Below are 18,623 nucleotides of genomic sequence, written 5' to 3' on the forward strand. Positions count from 1 at the left end.
ACCAATTACTCAATACAGGTAAAATGGCCGCGCTAAGCAATATAAACTGTGACTTCAATTACTCTCTATATGCTTGACCTTTAAAAGATTTGCTTTCGTCTTCCGCGCGAGCCTTGTGTCGCTGTATGAGTTCAGATATGAAGTTATATTGGAATGATAAATCTGAGTCTTATTCGCTCGTCTAACATATGATGGAAATGAAGATTTTTAATCATTACGTATCTCGCAAAATGTTCACCTGTTTTACCTGTTCTGTTGAGTAAGGTGTACACAGAAGATTCTCTTTTTATTTAATTTACCGATACTAGAATCAAACCGAAGTTATGAGTAAAAACCCAGTCTTATCGACGAGCCCGGTGTTCACATTTGCAGCTTTTCAGAACTCATAAAAATCCTACAATAAATGCTTTTCTTTTTCTTTTTTTATTTCATTTCTATACTCTGCGTCAATGGTATGTTCAAACTTTACTTTACCCTTTCCTCTGTCCACATCCTCCTTCTGTCGCGAACGCGATTTTTTCTTTATTCTCAACTGAACACAACGATTTACACGGAGGAAAAAATCCTACTTCTTCTCGCACATGGCCTGAGAGGAGCGGTCGCTAATTCTCGTGGAGTGGTCGCTAGGCCCTCCGCGACACCTTCGGCAAATTCTTCAGCTCCTTTTGAATCTCGTCCAGTTGCCTTTTTAGGTTCTGAAAAGCATTTGGGAGTTTTTCGCAGACGGGCTCCCGTATCAAAGCAGGATATCTTTTATGAACCAACCTCATTCAATATATTAAAGGGGGTAAGTTTCTAAAGAAGCTGTGGCGCGTCGGTGGGAGTAACAAGGTAATTTTTTTTATCAACTAAGTTGAGATTGTTAATTGGCCACCGTAAAGAGTTAAAAAGCTGACGTTTCGAGCATAAGCCCTTCGTCGGAGCGAATCATTACCGAATTACCCCGTTCAATAAAATTCATTCAAATTAGAAATGGACTTAACCAACACAATAGACCACTTTCATAAATGGATGCCGGATTAATATTCTTTTGTTTGAATTTAAATTAGCCTTTCTGGCCTCGTTCTCCAGTACAAAATTCAAAAGAATACTTTATCTCAAGCGAGGCCAGAAAGGCCAATTTAAATTAAACAAAAGAATAGTAATCCGGCAGCCATTTATGAAAGTGGTCTATGTTAATGACATAAATCACACTTTCTCATGCATATAAAATTTTAATTACAGAAAAGATATCTAACCCTAATAGATGTAAGCCTTACCTTCTGAGGTTGAGTTGGAGTTGGGGTCACCTCTGGAACTAAAGGAACAATTGATACAGAATGAGCTTAGTTGCAGATATTGCATCTTTGCGTTACATACACTGATGGGATATTTTATTGGCAATACTGCTTCGAAATTCTTTTTGAATCAATTTGGCATATTCACCCACATAATCAAGAAACTGATACCCAGTATTATAACACATTATGCCCGGTGGGCAGCCGGCAGCAAAGCCAATTTTTCCTTCGGGTTGACATGTACTGTACCCATCTGATGGGCATCTGTCCAGCATTCAAGGGGTTCCTCGAATGCTGGACAAATATAAATCTGAAGAAAGGCATCATTCAAAATACGGCTGCTTTCTTTTTACATGGCATAAAGCATAGTCTAATTCCTGAATGTAAGTTTACTAAGAGATCCACTTTATTCTGAGCATACGTAAGTTTGCATACAGTACCATCCTAGTAGAAAAACAGAAACAAGATAATCTAAGTTGGACTTATTTTAGTTGTAAAGCCAACGAGAATAGAGTTAAGACTGCATATGGCTACTGCTGCCGCATCCCACATATTCATGAGTACCCTGTTCCATAAGAGAACGATAATTCACGAATATAGTGACTAATTGACACTCAACCAGTCATAAAAAGGATGATAATAATAAAGATTGTAATAGTAAAGATAACTTATGGGAACTTAGCTCAATGAGAAATAAATCATCTGTCATTTTGTGTACATATATTTTATCCAACTTGGAATCAGTCGATGAGCGTAAAAAACACTGAAAATGAATGCAACAGGTATACCTTAGCCGGATTGTAGGAGCCAGTAATAAACTTTATTACACGACTCGGGCAGTCAGAGGGCCAATAACTAAAATCAACCAATCAAAATGCTCTATTGCCGGTCAATATTCTCTCAGTATTGGACCGGGCACTGTCTCGAATGGTCCGATGGTACCGCACTTGTGTCCCTTTGAACTTCAGTCGTATAATAAATCTCTTATTAACCAAGCTTGCTCGGGACCGTACTGGAAGAATATCGGCCCTCGGTTTTTGTTGTACGGACCTCGCTGCTTTCGGTCCGCACTGTCAAGACCTCGGGCCGATATTCTCCCAGTACGGCCCTCGCGCTGGGTTAATAAGATATATACATTTCAGAGTTCAAGGCTGAAAAGATGACTACCGCGCAGGTATCTCTTTCACACGTAACGTAAGTACTAGTAAGTAAGTAAGTAAGTAGTAAAGGAAAGGGTCTATTCACAGTGATTCCACAAAGGGGCTCTTCATCTGTCACTAACGTAAGTACTAGTAAGTAAGTAAGTAGTAAAGGAAAGGGTCTATTCACAGTGATTACACAAAGGGGCTCTTCATCTGTCACTAACGTAAGTACTAGTAAGTAAGTAAGTAGTAAAGGAAAGGGTTTATTCACAGTGATTCCACAAAGGGGCTCTTCATCTGTCACTAACGTAACTACTAGTAAGTAAGTAAGTAGTAAAGGAAAGGGTCTATTCACAGTGATGCCACAAAGGGGCTCTTCATCTGTCACTAACGTAAGTACTAGTAAGTAAGTAAGTAGTAAAGGAAAGGGTCTATTCACAGTGATTCCACAAAGGGGCTCTTCATCTGTCACTAACGTAAGTACTAGTAAGTAAGTAAGTAGTAAAGGAAAGGGTCTATTCACAGTGATTCCACAGAGGGGCTCTTCATCTGTCACTAACTAACTAAATACATTATAGGATCAACTAAAACATATTTAATATTTACAATCATAAATTTAAAATAGCAAAACATTCCAGTCTGTATACACTTAAAACTTTAACTAATTTAAAATTACTAAAGGCGTGCCTTCGCCTGATTTTTTAAGTATTTAAATAAACGCGATGTAAAAATATGCAAGTCATCACAAGTTTTCAGTTCCTTTGGTAGATTATTAAATAAAACGGCCAAGGTGTCTTGAAAGGTCCCCTTTTCTAAAGGAATCTGTAGTCTAATACAGTCTGAAGAGCGCAGCTCTCTACGTATAGGGACTCGTTAAGTTCAGATATGTTGGCCACTGTTTAAAATAAAGCGCTTTACGGGTCAACTTCGGCAAATTAAAATCCCTTCTTTCTTCCACAGGAAGCCAATTTAGCTTTAAAATGTCTCCAATGTTATTAACATATCTGCCATAAACAAAACTTGCGGCAGCAAACTCAATTTTTTGAAGGCGCTTCAGCGAGTATTGCGGCAGAGGTGAAATGACAGAGTCACAATAGTCGAGTCTTGATAACACAAGTAATTCTGCAAGTCTCTTTCTTAAGTTGAAGTCTGTAAAGTGTTTCAACTTACGAAATGTACTTAAGACTCCATGAGAGGCATTTGCCACATCCTTGACATGATCATTCCGCTTCAAATTCTCTTGAAGTTTTACTCGCTCTTTCCAACTGGCGATTCGAGATTTCCAATTGTGTGATCTGATGGTTAAGATCGTGGACTCGAGCCAATTCATTTGTTGAAGCACGATTTGTTTGATTTTCGCCTGATTAAGGGAAAGATTTGATGTATAAGACCAGCTTGCCATGTTACTGAGAGAGTTGTTAAAGTCGGTAACATTTTGCATGAGTTTATTAAAGGTGGACTGTTTATACAGGGTGGTGTCGTCAGCATATTGATAGCACGTAATGTAATCTTTATTTAAACACGATGAATTCATCAGCCCATAAAAATACATTTCACATGCGCTAAGATATTCGTAACACTTGCGTCATGTTCTTTTTCTGGTAAAGCACTGTTCTTTTTTTTATTATTTTCCGCACTTGCATTATTCATGAAATCAATAAACACCTTGGCACATAAGACTGAGGTCTCAAGCTAGGTCCCTAGCCTCGGTCCCTAAGTGATGAATCTCATTGGCAATTGAATTCCCAGTCAGTTTTCTATAGTTCTCCCTTTACACTCCGTTGGCAACGACTGACCCCTCCATTTCCCTTGAATGTGGTCCGCTAAAAGCTTCTGTTCTCCCCTGGTCTCCCCCTCCCCCCTCTCCCTGGCGATAAATAAATGTATCTTATTAGACGTTTTGTTGTGTAGTATCGCTGAGTATTTTTTACGAGTTGTGCCCTACGGGCTCGTCAAAATACGGCACAACTCGTAAAAATACTCAGCGATACTATACAACAAAACGTCTAAGAAGTTATTTATTATCCAACACACCAAATTGTTATTTCAGTGCGGGCGAATTTCGCGGATATTTATTTACGGGAAATGCGTGACAGAAGTATGCGAAGCGGAACGGAATTGGCACGTTGTCGTGTGGCTGTTTCTATTTTCTTCCTAGTTGTCTAACTGTTTTTCTTCGTTCGATTCATCTAATAAACTTGGATTTAGATTTGCCAGCCATTCCGACTCTTCGTCGTCAGAAATATGATTCAAATTGTCCACCATATTTTTTTCGTAACTTCAGTCCAATTCTTCGCTTGCGCGATGCGAGAAAACCTGTCAAACTGGTTCTTTGGAGTACAAATACCGCGTGATACTTTTGCTCGTCTATGGCGTTATTTGTACCCTAAAGAGTGTAGTTGGATAATAAATATATCTTATTAGACGTTTTGTTGCGTAGTATCGCTGAGTATTTTTATGAGTTGTGCCGTATTTTGACGAGCCTGTAGGGCGAGTCAAAATACAAATAACGAGTAAAAATACTCAGTGATACTACACAAAAAAAACGTCTAATAAGTTATTTATTATCCAACACGCCAAACTGTTATTTCAGTGCGGGCGAATTTCGCGGATATTTATTTACGAGGAGTGCATGACAGGAGTATGCGAAGCGGAACGGAATTGGCTCGTTGTGTTCCTCTTTCTATTTTCTTCATTAAATGAAGAAATTTTCTGGTCGTCAAGCTGTTTTTCTTTGTTCGATTCATCTAATAAACTTGGATCTATATTTGCCAGCCATTCTGACTCTTCTTCGTCGGAAATATGATTCAAATTGTCCGCCACTTTTTTTGTTTTCGTAACTACAATCCAATTCTTCGCTTGCACGATGCGAGAAAACCTGTTTAACCGGTACTCAACAATAGACGAGTACAAATACCGCGTGATATTTGTACTCGTCTATGGGGTTATTTGGACTCCTCTAAGTGTAGTTGGATAATAAACTGTGGTAACTCATTCAACTGCATATCGAGACGTGGCAGTAGTCGATACATCCATATCGTTTATTGATTGAATAACATAACGACAAAATGACAAGCTACTGAGTTTCCATATCTTAAGGGGTTATAAAACAAACAAGCAAACAAACAAAAAAAAAAAGAAAATCCCTATGAATAAAACAAGAGTATATTTTTGGCAATATATTGTTATGCGTCTCTGTTTTAAATCCCGATGCCCATAATTGGGTCTTACTCTGTCTCCTTCACTTCAGGTTCGGTTCTTCTACAATTTCTGCCATTGCATCGATATCTAATAGTGGTCTGTTGCCAACAATTAAATGCTAAAGATTCAAAGAAATTTGGTAATCTAATCCTAACCTAATCAAAATTCAAGCTGTGTCATAACTGGAGGGCATCGATGGAGCTCTAGGCGTTCACTGGCTTGATTTTCATCTCGGTTCTTTTGGCAGAGAAATCCTTTCCTTGCCAGTGATACCAGTAGATCCCTTCAGAATAAAATTGGTGTTTGCCATGATACGGACCATTCAAGTTGGAGTCAAGACAATCGTCGAACCACCACGCTCCTTTGTACAATGAAGCACAGTTGTGAGGCCAATACCGATCATTGTCCCTGTCTGGGGTGGAAAAGGCTTTTCCTCGATGACGAGTAAGAGAATTTCCAGCAGCTCCTGAGAAAAACAATCTTTGATTAAGCAAACGTAGTTGATGTTGTTGTTGATCCAATCAATGCGTTTAGAAAGCAGCTCAATGCATAAAAAAAAACTAACAAATAGCCTTTCTGAATTCGCAAACCTGAGTAAGACCCAAGGATAAGCTGGTACCCGGTGCTCTCGCTTGCGACAGCGAACAAATCATATTCTGCATAGCGTATGTCTCCTTCGGTGTCTTCCAGATCTACTCGCAGCTTGTATCTGTTACTAATTGTCAGGCGGTGTATTTTGTCTAATCCAAGCCAGAACTCGCCATTATGGTTACCAAAACCATTATTGTACTCCTTCCACCCACGGTAGAAGTCAACGGAGCCGTCCAGCCTCTTCTGGAAAACTGTCCATCCCCCACCAGCTGTTTTCTGGTCGCAATAGACATCAAAGGTACCTGACCCATCAGGGTCGATTGTATAAACACCGCTTATTGTTTCTCCAGATTTGTAGAGCTCAGCACAGTTTTTAGGCAGGGATGAATCTGAAAAATTCCAAGCCAAAAGGACAGAGAATGTTAAAAAAAAACCCGACCAATCACTCGATACAGGTAAATTGGCCGCTCTAAATGATACAAACTGTGACTTCAATTACTCTCTATATGCTTGACCTCTAAAAGATTTGCTTTCGTCTTCCGCGCGAACCTCGTGTCGCGGTATGAGTTTAGAAATGAAGTTACATTGGAATGATAAATCCGAGTCTTATTCGCTCATCTAACATATGATACAAATAAAGATGTAGCTCGAAAAATGTTCGCCTTTATTACCCGTTCTTTTGAGTAAGGTGTACACAGAAGATTCCATTATTTTCTCTTGATATAACTTACCGATACTAGAATCAAACCCAAGCTATGGGTAAAAACCCAGTCTTATCGATGAGCCCGGTGCTCACATTTGCCGCTTTTCCGAACTCATAGAAATCCTACAACAAAAGTTTTTTTTTTTTGTTTTTTTCATTTCCGTACTTTGTATCAATGGCATGTTGAAATTTCACTGTACCCTTTCTTCTGTCCACATCATCCTTTGGTAAATTCTTTAGCTCCTTTTGAATCTCGTCCAGTTGTCTTTTTAGGTTCTGAAAAGCATTTTGGAGTTTTTCGCAGACCGGCACCTGTATCAAAGCAGGATATCATTTATGAAACAACCTCATTCATAAAATTCATTCAAATTAGAAATGGAGTTAACCAACACAATGTTAATGACATAAATCATAGTTTCGCATGTGGATAAAAGTTTAATTACAGAAAAGATACCTAAACCTAATAGATGTAAGCCTTACCTTCTGAGGTTGAGTTGGAGTTGGGGTCACCTCTGGAACTAAGGGACCAATTGATAAAAAATGAGCGTAGTTGCATAAATTGCACCTTTACGTTACATACACTGATGGGAAGAATATTTTGTGACTGAGATTGAGTTGGAGCCTGCGAAAACGTTATTAGCAAAGTTGCCTGGAATTTCTTTTTGAATCCATTTGGCATACGTACCCACACAATCAAGAAACTGACAGCCAGTATTACAACATATTAAACCCGGTGGGCAGCCGACATCACTGCCAATTTTGCCTTCGGCCTGACATAGGTCGTCCTCATCATCACCTGATGGGCATTCAGCAGGTTCCTCGAATGATGGACATATGAAACCTGAAGAAAAGCATCATTCAAAATACAGCTGCCTTCTTATTCCATGACATAAAGCATAATTTCATACCATGATCCCGTGCATACTTCCTTAATTCCTGACTGTAAGTTTACTAAGAGATCGACTTTATTCTGAACATGCATAAGTTTGTACACAGTACAAAAGCAGAGACAAGATTATTTAAGTTGAACTTATTTTAGTTGTAAAGCCAATGAGAATAAAGTATAGACTGCATATGGCTACTACTGCCGCATCCCACATATTTATGAGTACCCTGTTCCATAAGAGAACGATAATTCAAGAATATAGTGTCTACTTGACACTCAACCAGTAGTAAAATGGTAACAGATAATCATATTAATAATGATAATAATTTGATAGTAATAATAATAATAACGTTCATAATTATAATAGTAGTGATAACCGATGAGAACAGCTTAAAGTGAAATAAATCATCTGTCATTGTATGTACATATGTCAAATCCAACTTCGAATCAGTCGATAAGCATAAGAAACATTCGATAACTTTTCCTTGGAGAGCGATTTTTTCTGGTGCTTTTTCGTTTAGCCGTGATTTCAAATAAGCGCCCACCCACTTATTCGAGGAAAAACGGATTACTCATTTCTTTAGCAATCAAAAATTACGAAAAGGCCTCGGAGTCTTTGTAAGGAAAGGTAACGTTTACGTCGTCAACTTTTCCTTCCAACATGCAAGTTCTAGAGTTGGTCTTTACCTGAAATGTTTTTGTTTTTCAGAGTCCTTCGTAGTTGTAACCTATCAAAGCAACCTCATTCAATAAAATTCACTAAATTTAGCAATAGATTTAACCAACGCAATGTTAAAATCATTCTTCTCATGTGGATAAAATTTTAATTACAGAAACGATACCTCGCCCTATTAGGTGCTAGTACCAACTGAGCAATGAAGCCGCCCGTCATAGTTAGGAGCAAAACAAATATTCATATCTTCAATAGAAGGATTTTAACTTAACTGGATATGTAAACCGAAAAGCACTTTTTAACTCATTAGCACTGTGACGTTTGAGCCTTTCCTCAAATTGTTTCAGATGATTTCTAAATCGGAACTTTTCTTGCATGGTAATTGATTATTTGAAAAAGGATATGAAAAGCACAACGGTAACTCCTAACGTAACTTCATTTAAGAAATATATATAGGTTATTCACCAGAAGAAAAAAAAGTGTGCCCGAGGTCTTGGATTCCGCCCGGTACTCGTGCCCAAGACAGAGGGCGCAGATTTCCCAATACGGACCGGCCTATACTGATGAATAACATTTTTATTTTTTTCTTACACATAACAAAGTGATTGCCAAGAGAACCCGAATGATTTAGGGCTACAATTTAATTACGGGAAAATCCTCCCTAGACTTAACAGTTTTTAGCGGGTGAATGATGAAAAAAACAGACGCTATTTAAATTAAAGTGAAAGCTTCCACCGAAACATTTTTATCTGTGAGGGTAACTTAAGGCTTCCGAGCAAACTATGAAACATTTGTTGATAAGCACCTGTCGCGATGTGACACCTGTCAATTGAAGAGGAAAAAAAGGCCTAACTGTTAACTGCAACTACTTCTCGACTTTAAAACAGGTTGTCGAAACGTCAGTCACTACCACCGACAACAGTCCTTCTCAGGACTACACTCACCCGGACGATCAGACTACACCTTCACATGTTACCCCCGGGTTCAAGCCATTTACTGCATTTGTTACCATCTGTTTGAAATGTTAATTTCTGTATGAAGTAAGATTACTTCTACGCTTAGAGAATGCTTTTTCGTTGTGGTAAGCACGTTGCAATAGGTGGTTTAAATTAAAACCACACGTGTTCCAAAATTACGCATCACACATTCCAAAATACTTATTAGTGTGTTTTCCTACGGGCATGAACACCCGCGTCACAGTATAACGCCTTCGTAAGAACAACGCCACTCTTCGGGCTCACATGGGCATTCCTCAGGTTCCACGACTTGTTTACACCTTAAATCTGAAGAAAAGCATCATCAAAATAAGCTTGACTCCTTATTTTATGGCAGAAAGCAAAATGTAACAGTTCGACCCTTAACTACTTCTGTCCATCCTGGATATTGAGTGCATTAGAAGATTAATATATTCTGAGCATCCCAGCTTAATCCCGACAGAAAATTACAAAGATCATTTAGATTGAACCAGCCAAAAAGGTTGAAGACGAAATCGTGAACATGTTTTAGAACAAAATAAAGTGACGTTGATAATTACCTGATATATTTTTCGGTCCAGTGACTTTTGTAGTTTTAACCTTTCAAAACAGGATACCCAATGGGACACAATCTCATTAGTAATTCATTACAAACCAAAAAAACTGAAGAATGGACTCCACCGTCACAAATTAAATGAGTTAAATCTTGAAATCCTTTAAAAGTCATGATCTTTACAAGTAAACACTGATTTATCCAATTGTATAAACGAAACCCGGCAAAAACTGAGTAACGAAGTCACTCGTGATAATTAAGAGCGAAGCATGGATGTAATGACTGACACAAGATGTAAAATTCCTAACCGTAATAACATTTGGTCTAAATTTAAAACATTTGTTAATTACACAACATAACTTGAAGGCTAATTGTAGGCCTAATATATGCACGCCTTACCTTTTGAGGTTGAGTCGGGGCCACCTCTGGTACTAAATTAAAGGACGAATCGATACAAAATTAGCTAATTTGCATGATTGGTAACATTACAAACATTAATTTAAAAAAAATCAGGCCTGATTTTTTTCAGGTCTGATTTTCGCTATTGTTTAAATAGCGCTATCTACTGCGAGGATCGTGCATCATACGTATCTAATACCGCAGTTCAAAATATATGAACCTCATATATTTCATTGTATGTGATGCTTATTCTTCTTATTCAATTAAATCACGAGCACTTTTTTGTCTTTCGTATGATCTATGAAAGGTGGGTTAACGCCTGTTTAACTGTTTTGACTGCCGCTATGATGAGAGCGAGAAATCGACGTCAGCGAAGATTACTTTGAGCGCCATATGCCTGGTCAGTTCCGCGACCAGTCGAGTCGTTTGCTGTTTACTGACAAGCGATGACAGTTACCGCTGTGATAGCTATTCTTTAGCCCGAGTTTTCCGAAATCTGCCTGCCCCACCCAAGCACTACGGCGTCTTTGATGTTTTGGCCGGTTTTCAAAGTTTTTGCGAACTGGAAAAGTTAGGGTCGCATTAGGCAATGTGCCCCGATGACAGGTTTTTACACCAAAGTGACCACATTCACACCAAACTTTGCCAAGTGCGACCCATGCCTAAGGACCTCGATGCAATGAATTGCAAATAGACGTGACAAAACTGGCACGTCAGGTTTGTAGCTAAGAAATTACGCTTCCGGCTGAATTTCAAGTGAGGTGGCTCAAAGGTGGTAAACGATTGTAAGTGTACGTATGATGCACGATCCTTCGCAGTAGATAGCGCTATTTATGCAATAGCAAAAATAAGACCTGAAAAAAGTCAGGCCTGTACGGGATTCGAACCACTGACCTCTGCGATACTAGTGCAGCGCTCTACCAATTGAGCTAACAAGCCAACTGGGAGCAGGCCGTTAAGTTGATTTGTAATAAACCCGTGATGATAAATCAGATACAATGAATATATGAAGTTCATATATTCTGAACTGCGGTGTTAAATACGTATGATGCACGATCCTTCGCAGTAGATAGCGCTATATATGCAATAGCGAAAATCAGACCGGAAAAAAATCAGGCCTGTACGGGATTCGAACCACTGACCTCCGCGATACTAGTGCAGCGCTCTACCAATTGAGCTAACAAGCCAACTGGCAGCAGGCCGTTAATTTGATTTATCATCACGAGTTTATTAGGAATCAACTTAACGGCCTGCTCCCAGTTCTACCAATTGTTAGCTCCCCGCTCTACCAATTGTTAGCTCAATTGGTAGAGCGCTGCACTAGTATCGCAGAGGTCAGTGGTTCGAATCCCGTGCAGGCCTGATTTTTTTCAGGTCTGATTTTCGCTATTGCATATATAGCGCTATCTACTGCGAAGGATGGTGCATCATACGTATTTAATACCGCAGTTCAAAATATATGAACTTCATATATTCATTGTATCTGATTGTAAGTGTGTAAGCTCAAAAGTGCCCATTTTACTTTACCAAGCGATCGCCGGCCAAAAATCCAGCCGGCGATAACCGCTTTTTCATCCGGTGGACTTCGCCGGCGGCCCGTGAGGTCCTTAGCGACAACCTGCACGCGCACTCCTCGCCTCTCTTTTTCTATTTACTTTAATCGGCATGAAGCTTCTCCGACAAAATTCAACTAACGCTAATACCGCGCCCTTGTTTATAGTCCAAATATCCTCGATATTTTTAACACTTACGCTTTCTGTTACCGCCAAATAGTTTTTCGGTTTTGTATATCCTTTCGTAATTTTGTTTTTCCTAACTTAGTGTTTTTCGGAGATTTTTTTTCGATTTCCTGTGACCGAAACAACTGATATATTTTACTCCTGCACTGTAAATGGTAAATGAGCGATAGTCTTTATTTGGCGCGAAAATATCCACGGATATTTTTCCGGACATTATCTCTTCCAAGATGTATACGGTTTTCTGGGAGCGATAGGACCTCAATCCAATCATCTGACAATAGACCTCAGTGAACGTGACAAAACTAGCATATGTGTGCTCACGTGTGTATATGTTTGCTCACGTGTTTTGTCTTATTAGCTCCATCCAATGAGAAGCATTTTTCCGACAACTCCTACGAAATTCAATTGAAATACCACGCCATTGTTTTACAGTCCTCGTACTAAAATCTCCTTCCAAACACTTTTGGTGCTCTATTCTTTGCTCATCGTTTACTCAACACTAAATACCAATTGCTATCGTTACATTTCTGTAAGCTAATTAAAATGAAGCAGTTTACAATCCTTTACCGAGCTCTGAATGTCTGGAACTCCCTATCCAGTGATTTCACCTTATCCGTCAGATGTTCTTACTTAAACTTGCAAATCGAGAGAATGCTATAACGGTCAACACTCTCGAAAGCGGACACCTTAGGGATTGGAAAAAGTGTTCGTGAGAATTATTCGTATAAGTGGAGACATCAAAGCAAAATAGAGTGGACGTCCGCTTTCGGCTAAAAACAAGACGGAAAGTAATGTGACACTGCAAAATGTTATGTCGCACTCTTATCAAGTGTCTAATCCTGAGGTAAACTGTACGGTTATGTTTTTTCAAGAGTCCTAATGTTTCCAAAATATTCAGTGTTGATTGATTATTTCTTTCAGAGCTTATTTGAGTCGGCGTTGGTATAGCAAGGCAGAGTTTGATTTTGACGTGTAGATTTTGTGAAGGGAAATAAATCGGACGTACAGGTGAAAAATCTTCGAAGCAAGGTCGGGAGCGTGTATTTTCTGGAGCTGGCATGAATTAAATCAGTGAATACGTGTGAGCGCAAAGCGCTAAGAGTCACGCGACCAAACTCCAGCGGTCACGTTCGACACTTAGGGCAAGGCAATTTCAGGATGGTCAACTCCCTCACCGCTTTTCTTTTTCCTGTAATTTGTCACGTATGTCCTGTAAATATATGTGACATGAACCCAGACTTGTTGATTTCCATACTTGGTACTGGCCATGGGCTTTCCGGTTTTGTTAAAGGAGTCGACCTGCGTGTCGCTGTTACTGAACAGCAAAAGTCATTCTGCGGTGTTTGCGTCCACTGAAGCGATGAGCAGCAAAGCTGAGCAAAGCTGGAGACAGAAGATACTTGGATTCCCACCAAAAATTGTGACTATGATTTCCTAACTACTGATCACGAAAATGAGTCCTCAGACTCTTGAATGCACTTTGCTTATCTTTCAGTAACCAAAACCAGTATTGCATTTCTTTTTTTTTACCCCACTTGTGGATCTATTTCTTTACTTTGACCTCGTGAGAAGTAAAGGAACGGAGCCGGTAGACCTTGGCCGGATTGTAGGAGCCAGTAAGAAGGTAGGATTCTTGGAGCTATTTCCGATGACGGAGAGCAGGTAAAAAAATTTTACAATCCCTGTTGTAGAGACGGTTGCAAGACAGCCATCTCTTCTCTTCAGAACCTTTCGATCATCTACCATATTGCGAAACACTACTGCACACTGCGGACCATTTTTTTCAGGGGCCTATCATCTTTCCAAAAGAAGGGGCGAGCAAGCTCATGCCAGTATAATTTCTCGGAATTGAGTTATTTACGAAAAACTTTTCATTGAACGGAATTCATAGAGCATTGTATGGACGCTTACAGCTGAATGAGGTAGCGGAGAGAACAATGTAAACCAGTCAAGGTTTGGTGCGAAGTTATATTTTCCAGCTGTAAACAAATGATCAAAATACCTGTGAAGTGTGGGAGAGGTTTCGATTTCACCTGCTCTAATTTGCTTATTACGGATGAATATCCCCTTAAAATACTCAAAATATAATTGGTGCTATTTTTGTGTCAATGTTGAGTTTTAAACTGCAGAGGAAGTCAGGCGTGCAGTCATAGTTACGTGTTGAGATGTTAGTATGTGCCTCTATGACACATTCAGAACAGATTTGATAGATTGGAAAATAATTTTATTTCCTCAGTTGCAATTTGCTTAGAATTAAATCTCTTTTTGCTTTGTTCTTTCGTGTCCCTTAAGTTCCTTTCTATCTTTACACTGATTTTGTCGTTAGATCAACTGAAGTCCATGACCAGTCTTCGAGCACTAAAATCAAGTTGGTTGTTCAAAGCCCCACTTTATCAAATTTGATGCTTTACATTTAATAACTAGTTGGTATCTTGTAGCCTGAGTAGTCTCTCTCGTTACTTCTCAGCTTAGCAGAAAATACGGCAACGGCATACAGCAAAGGCTGCACGCCTTTGCGTCATTTCCGCTCAGCTCATGTGACACCTTATCGGCTAACAGAAAACGAAAAGACTGCTGTAGGCTAGTATCGCACACCTCTAACGGCTTACGGGTTTTATTTTCATTTCAGCTCTTTTTACGGAATATTTTTGTCCTTTCCAGCTAGAACAGTTGACACCATCAGCGTGTGAGGAGTGTTTCCCGTGATGATACAGACCATTCAGGTTGGAACTATGGCAATGCTTATACCACCAGGCTCCTTTATATTCAGTAGCGCAATTTGAACTCCAGCCGTCATTGTCCTGGTCTCTAGTTGAAAATGGATAGCCTCGTTGCAAAGCGAGAGAATCACCAGCAGTACCTTAAGGAAAAAATTGATCAGCTATTTAGAAAAAAATTATTAATTATACTAATAACGCATAGAAAATAAGCGTTTCTTATACTTTCTATCGGTTTGACGGCATAATTAACCACGGGGGGTGTTGAGAGAAACAAGAGAAAGATTTGTAAAGCACGAGCCGAAGGCGTCAAACGGTGCTACCAGTTAATTAACTACATTTGAAATTAGAATTTTATACATGTTAGAAAAATAAAAAAATTTTCTCGTTGCTTTCGGCATTCAAAGCGTGCTCCTCGTTTCCTCCAAACCATAGGCTTTCAATAAATTAAAATCCGAGAATTCTTCCCTTGTACCGTTATTTCTCAGGACAGTTTCTATGTGCTTACCGGCACAATAAACATAGATTTTTGACCAATCAGAGCGCGCCTTGTGTCTAAGTTATGATATAAAAGTCGATAGTTCATATTAAACCTGAATAGCTCCCGAGACTTAGCTGGTACTTAGTCCTCTCGCTCGTGATAGCGAATATGCTATATTCGGCATAAGCTGTGTTTCCTTTTGTATCTTCCAGATCAACACGCAACTTATATCTGTCACTAGTTGTCAGCCGGTGTATCTTGTCCAGTCCAAGCCAAAACTCGCCATTCAGGTTACCAAAGCCATTTTTGTAGTCATCCCACGTGCGGTAGAAATCAACGGAGCCGTCCACTCTCTTCTGGAACACTGTCCACCCTCCACCGGCTGTTTTCTGGTCACAGTATACATCAAAGGCACCGGTACTGGAACCATCGGGGTCAATTGTATAAACACCGCTGATTGTTTTACCAGATTTGTAGAGCTCAGCACAGTTTTTATGAGGCAAGTCTTGTGATGAGAGAGAAAAATCAGCAAAATAATAGGATGTCCCCGTCAATGTCATTAAAGCAGAGAAATTGAGCAGTCACTGACGTTTGTTCAAAAAGATGATTACAAAGAAGGCTCTGAAGAAAATAAAAACGTGTAACCGGCTGTTTCCCGAAGCTGAACAAACCTTTTTAAAGTTGTCAAAAATTGCAGTCAATTACCACATTTCAATGGTTTGCATGCTGTTTTGTACAATTCTGTTTATGATCATCTGTAAGATTGCCTGCATGCGATTTAAATACGTTGCTTCTTGCATGCGTTGCCATGTTGTTGGGCGTGCAAAGACAGGCCGTGGCCATCAAAGAGGAAGCTTGATTGTTTTAGTTTTCTAGTGAGCTGCAGCGTCCTCGAAGTTCCATCATCAGACCTTTGCCAATTTCCGAAAGGAAACTCGTAGAATAAGTCAGCGTTTTTAAAATCTAAGGTGCTGATGTTTTTTCCCAAGTTAGTCAATTTATTCACTAACTTCCAACCAGCGCTACTACTGAATCACAAAAGAAGTTCAGCATACCTTTACTACTGTCCGCGTCCTTCTTTGTCAGATTCTTCAGTTCCTCCCGAATCTCGTCCAGTTGTCTCTTCATGCCCAGGATTATATTTTCCAGCTTTTTGTTGGGGCCAGCATAGAAGCTGTTGTAGTTGTTGATGTTGCAAGGAGAATTTTCTTTTCGTTTAGTCACCGAATCTTGGAAGCTGACTACAGCATAGGAAAGTGCATTGACCCATAGAAAGAGGAGTACAATCATTTTAGCCGGGAGCTACGAAAAATTTGTCGTATGCCCTCGTTCGCGGCTGAGTCACATGAATTGAAAAACAGCAACGAAGTCATAGGTATTTATTCAAAACTTTTTTTCATGCCTAAACAAGAATTTTCGGATGTTTTTTCGCCAATTATGAAGTTTACTTTGGCACTGAATCTATCTCTTAGACATCACGTTCGTTTAGTTGCATGCGAGGGCATAAATGCACTCGCAAGAGGTCATTTATTTCCTTTTTTTTTTTCGGAAACTGGCAAAAGCGAAAATTAACTTCAATCTCAACTCCAGTTATCTCGATGAACTTCTAGCCATGAATATTTTTGGACATCAGTCTTTTCTTGGAAGATTCATTGATTGATTTTTTTTTGACTACGCGAATGGTCACTGTGCCGCACTTGCGAATATTACGCTTTTGCATAGCGACATAACGACGCGCGAAGATCACCAAAGCCTACTCATCTAGGCTCAATAGGGCCACCAAATCAATCACGAAATAAAAAATTCAAGAAAAGCGGATTAAACTTGATAAGAGTAGACTTTTCATCGATCATAAAAATAACCCTATATAGTCACATCAAATCCTCTGGAGACAAATTATTCTCGCCCGTCATACAAAAATTTACCCGCAACTAATAACAAACACAAGACAAGCCTTTTCTAATCGCAATAAAGGGGAAAACAGAAACATATGCGAAACAGGAAAAAAATGATGCAGAGAAAGACAATATTACACAAATATTTTATACTGTAAGACCTTGTTGGGTTCATTGTAGCATAGAGTCTCTCTGTCTTCTCTGATGTGCATTTCAGCCAGATTTAGACTCCCTTCACAACATTAAAATTCTTTCCTTGCTTTCATTGGTTCAATTCCCAATCAGTTGAAGTGTCTCTTCTGATCACGTTGGTATGCATAGGATTTCACTTGAAGTTTCCATGTTTTGTCTGTGGAAAAACTAAATATATCTTGCAACTTCTAGCAAAAGAAATCACGTGTGCTATTTTGTTGTGGTCGCATCGCTCTCAGAAATCACATTTTCGATCGCTGTTCCTTCCTGAGGCAGTTTGGCCATGAATCGATTTTGGCTTACAGCGACACAAATGAAAAGAATTCGAGAACAATCAAATTATTATTGAAACAGGGTATCTCCAACCCTTTTCAGGGCCAAAGGAAAACCATTCTTGGTCAGTGAATCGAAAGGACCGTCTTTGCAGAAGCAGATATTTTAAAAATGATTGTGTGCTTCACTCTTCGTTTAATTCGTGGTTTCTGAGTAAAACAAATTGATAGTGCAACAGTGAAAATTAACGTTTGAAGCTTTTGATTTTTCTCGTGGAAAAAGGTGGTAATGTTAAGGTGTAAAAAAACGAGGGAAAGACTGACGATTTGCGAAAACTGAGCTGGATTTATTTTATCGTGACTTATCCCTACTTAAATTGCACAACATCCCTTATATATGCAATCAAATAAAAACAAAAGTTGCCGAACCACGTAGGATCCCGAGCCTAAAGTGTTTCTATCTACTTAAACCTCGCTGAATGTAGATAGTTGTTCACTCGATAAAAGAAAAATGACTCACAAATGTTATATTTTAGGAATTTACAATCCTCTAATAAAAACGAGAAATAGCAAGTATTTATTACAATTCTGCTTTATCTTAATTTGTTCCAAACATTTAAGGCCTTCTGAAACTTCTACTTAAATGCCCTACCTAATTATTTTCGGCAATACTCTAACAACAGGTTATATCTTCAAAACATCAATCGCAGCTCTTTTTTACGCCTTCAAGTTTCAGAAACCGAAATACAATATATAAATCTATCATATTTCGGTTTCTAAAACTTGAATGGTTTGATCTTCATCGCAGCTTTTGCAATAGACCTCTGGTAACCCTTCCAACTGTTCCAAAAAATCCCGTCATAGACATATGTGGAATGTGTGCCAACGTGATAGAGACCATTCAGGTTGGAATATGCACATCCTTGGT

General features: G+C 39.1%; 2 protein-coding genes, 1 long non-coding RNA gene and 1 pseudogene across 4 annotated transcripts in view; all 4 read right to left on the reverse strand.

Moving 5' to 3' along the window:
- Positions 1-5,439: 5,439 nt before the first annotated feature.
- On the reverse strand, positions 5,440-8,692 carry LOC111340264 (microfibril-associated glycoprotein 4-like). The gene is made up of 7 exons (XM_088757004.1): positions 8,643-8,692; positions 8,488-8,528; positions 7,600-7,755; positions 7,395-7,432; positions 7,115-7,226; positions 6,211-6,600; positions 5,440-6,086 (listed from the first exon to the last, which is right to left on the reverse strand). Exons 1-7 carry the CDS (start codon positions 8,690-8,692, stop codon positions 5,824-5,826), a joined length of 1,050 nt encoding a protein of 349 aa, XP_088613130.1. The 3' UTR covers positions 5,440-5,823.
- Positions 8,693-9,370: 678 nt separating this feature from the next.
- Positions 9,371-11,261, reverse strand: LOC148740773 (uncharacterized). Its single transcript, XR_015990699.1, has 3 exons — positions 10,400-11,261; positions 10,008-10,047; positions 9,371-9,756 (listed from the first exon to the last, which is right to left on the reverse strand). It is a non-coding gene; the product is annotated as an uncharacterized LOC148740773 (long non-coding RNA).
- Positions 11,262-14,086: 2,825 nt separating this feature from the next.
- LOC111340256 (ryncolin-2) lies at positions 14,087-16,699 on the reverse strand. The gene is made up of 3 exons (XM_022947079.2): positions 16,392-16,699; positions 15,449-15,841; positions 14,087-14,998 (listed from the first exon to the last, which is right to left on the reverse strand). Exons 1-3 carry the CDS (start codon positions 16,624-16,626, stop codon positions 14,736-14,738), a joined length of 891 nt encoding a protein of 296 aa, XP_022802814.2. The 5' UTR covers positions 16,627-16,699; the 3' UTR covers positions 14,087-14,735.
- A 1,322-nt stretch (positions 16,700-18,021) lies between these two features.
- Positions 18,022-18,623, reverse strand: part of LOC111340265 (ryncolin-2-like) — a 3,105-nt pseudogene continuing 2,503 nt past the window's right edge. The window contains exon 4 of the transcript XR_015990698.1: positions 18,022-18,623. This exon is cut by the window's right edge and continues 114 nt beyond it. The product of XR_015990698.1 is annotated as a ryncolin-2-like (transcript).

This window comes from Stylophora pistillata, chromosome 1, assembly GCF_964205215.1.
Source record: "Stylophora pistillata chromosome 1, jaStyPist1.2, whole genome shotgun sequence".
NCBI lineage: Eukaryota > Metazoa > Cnidaria > Anthozoa > Scleractinia > Pocilloporidae > Stylophora > Stylophora pistillata.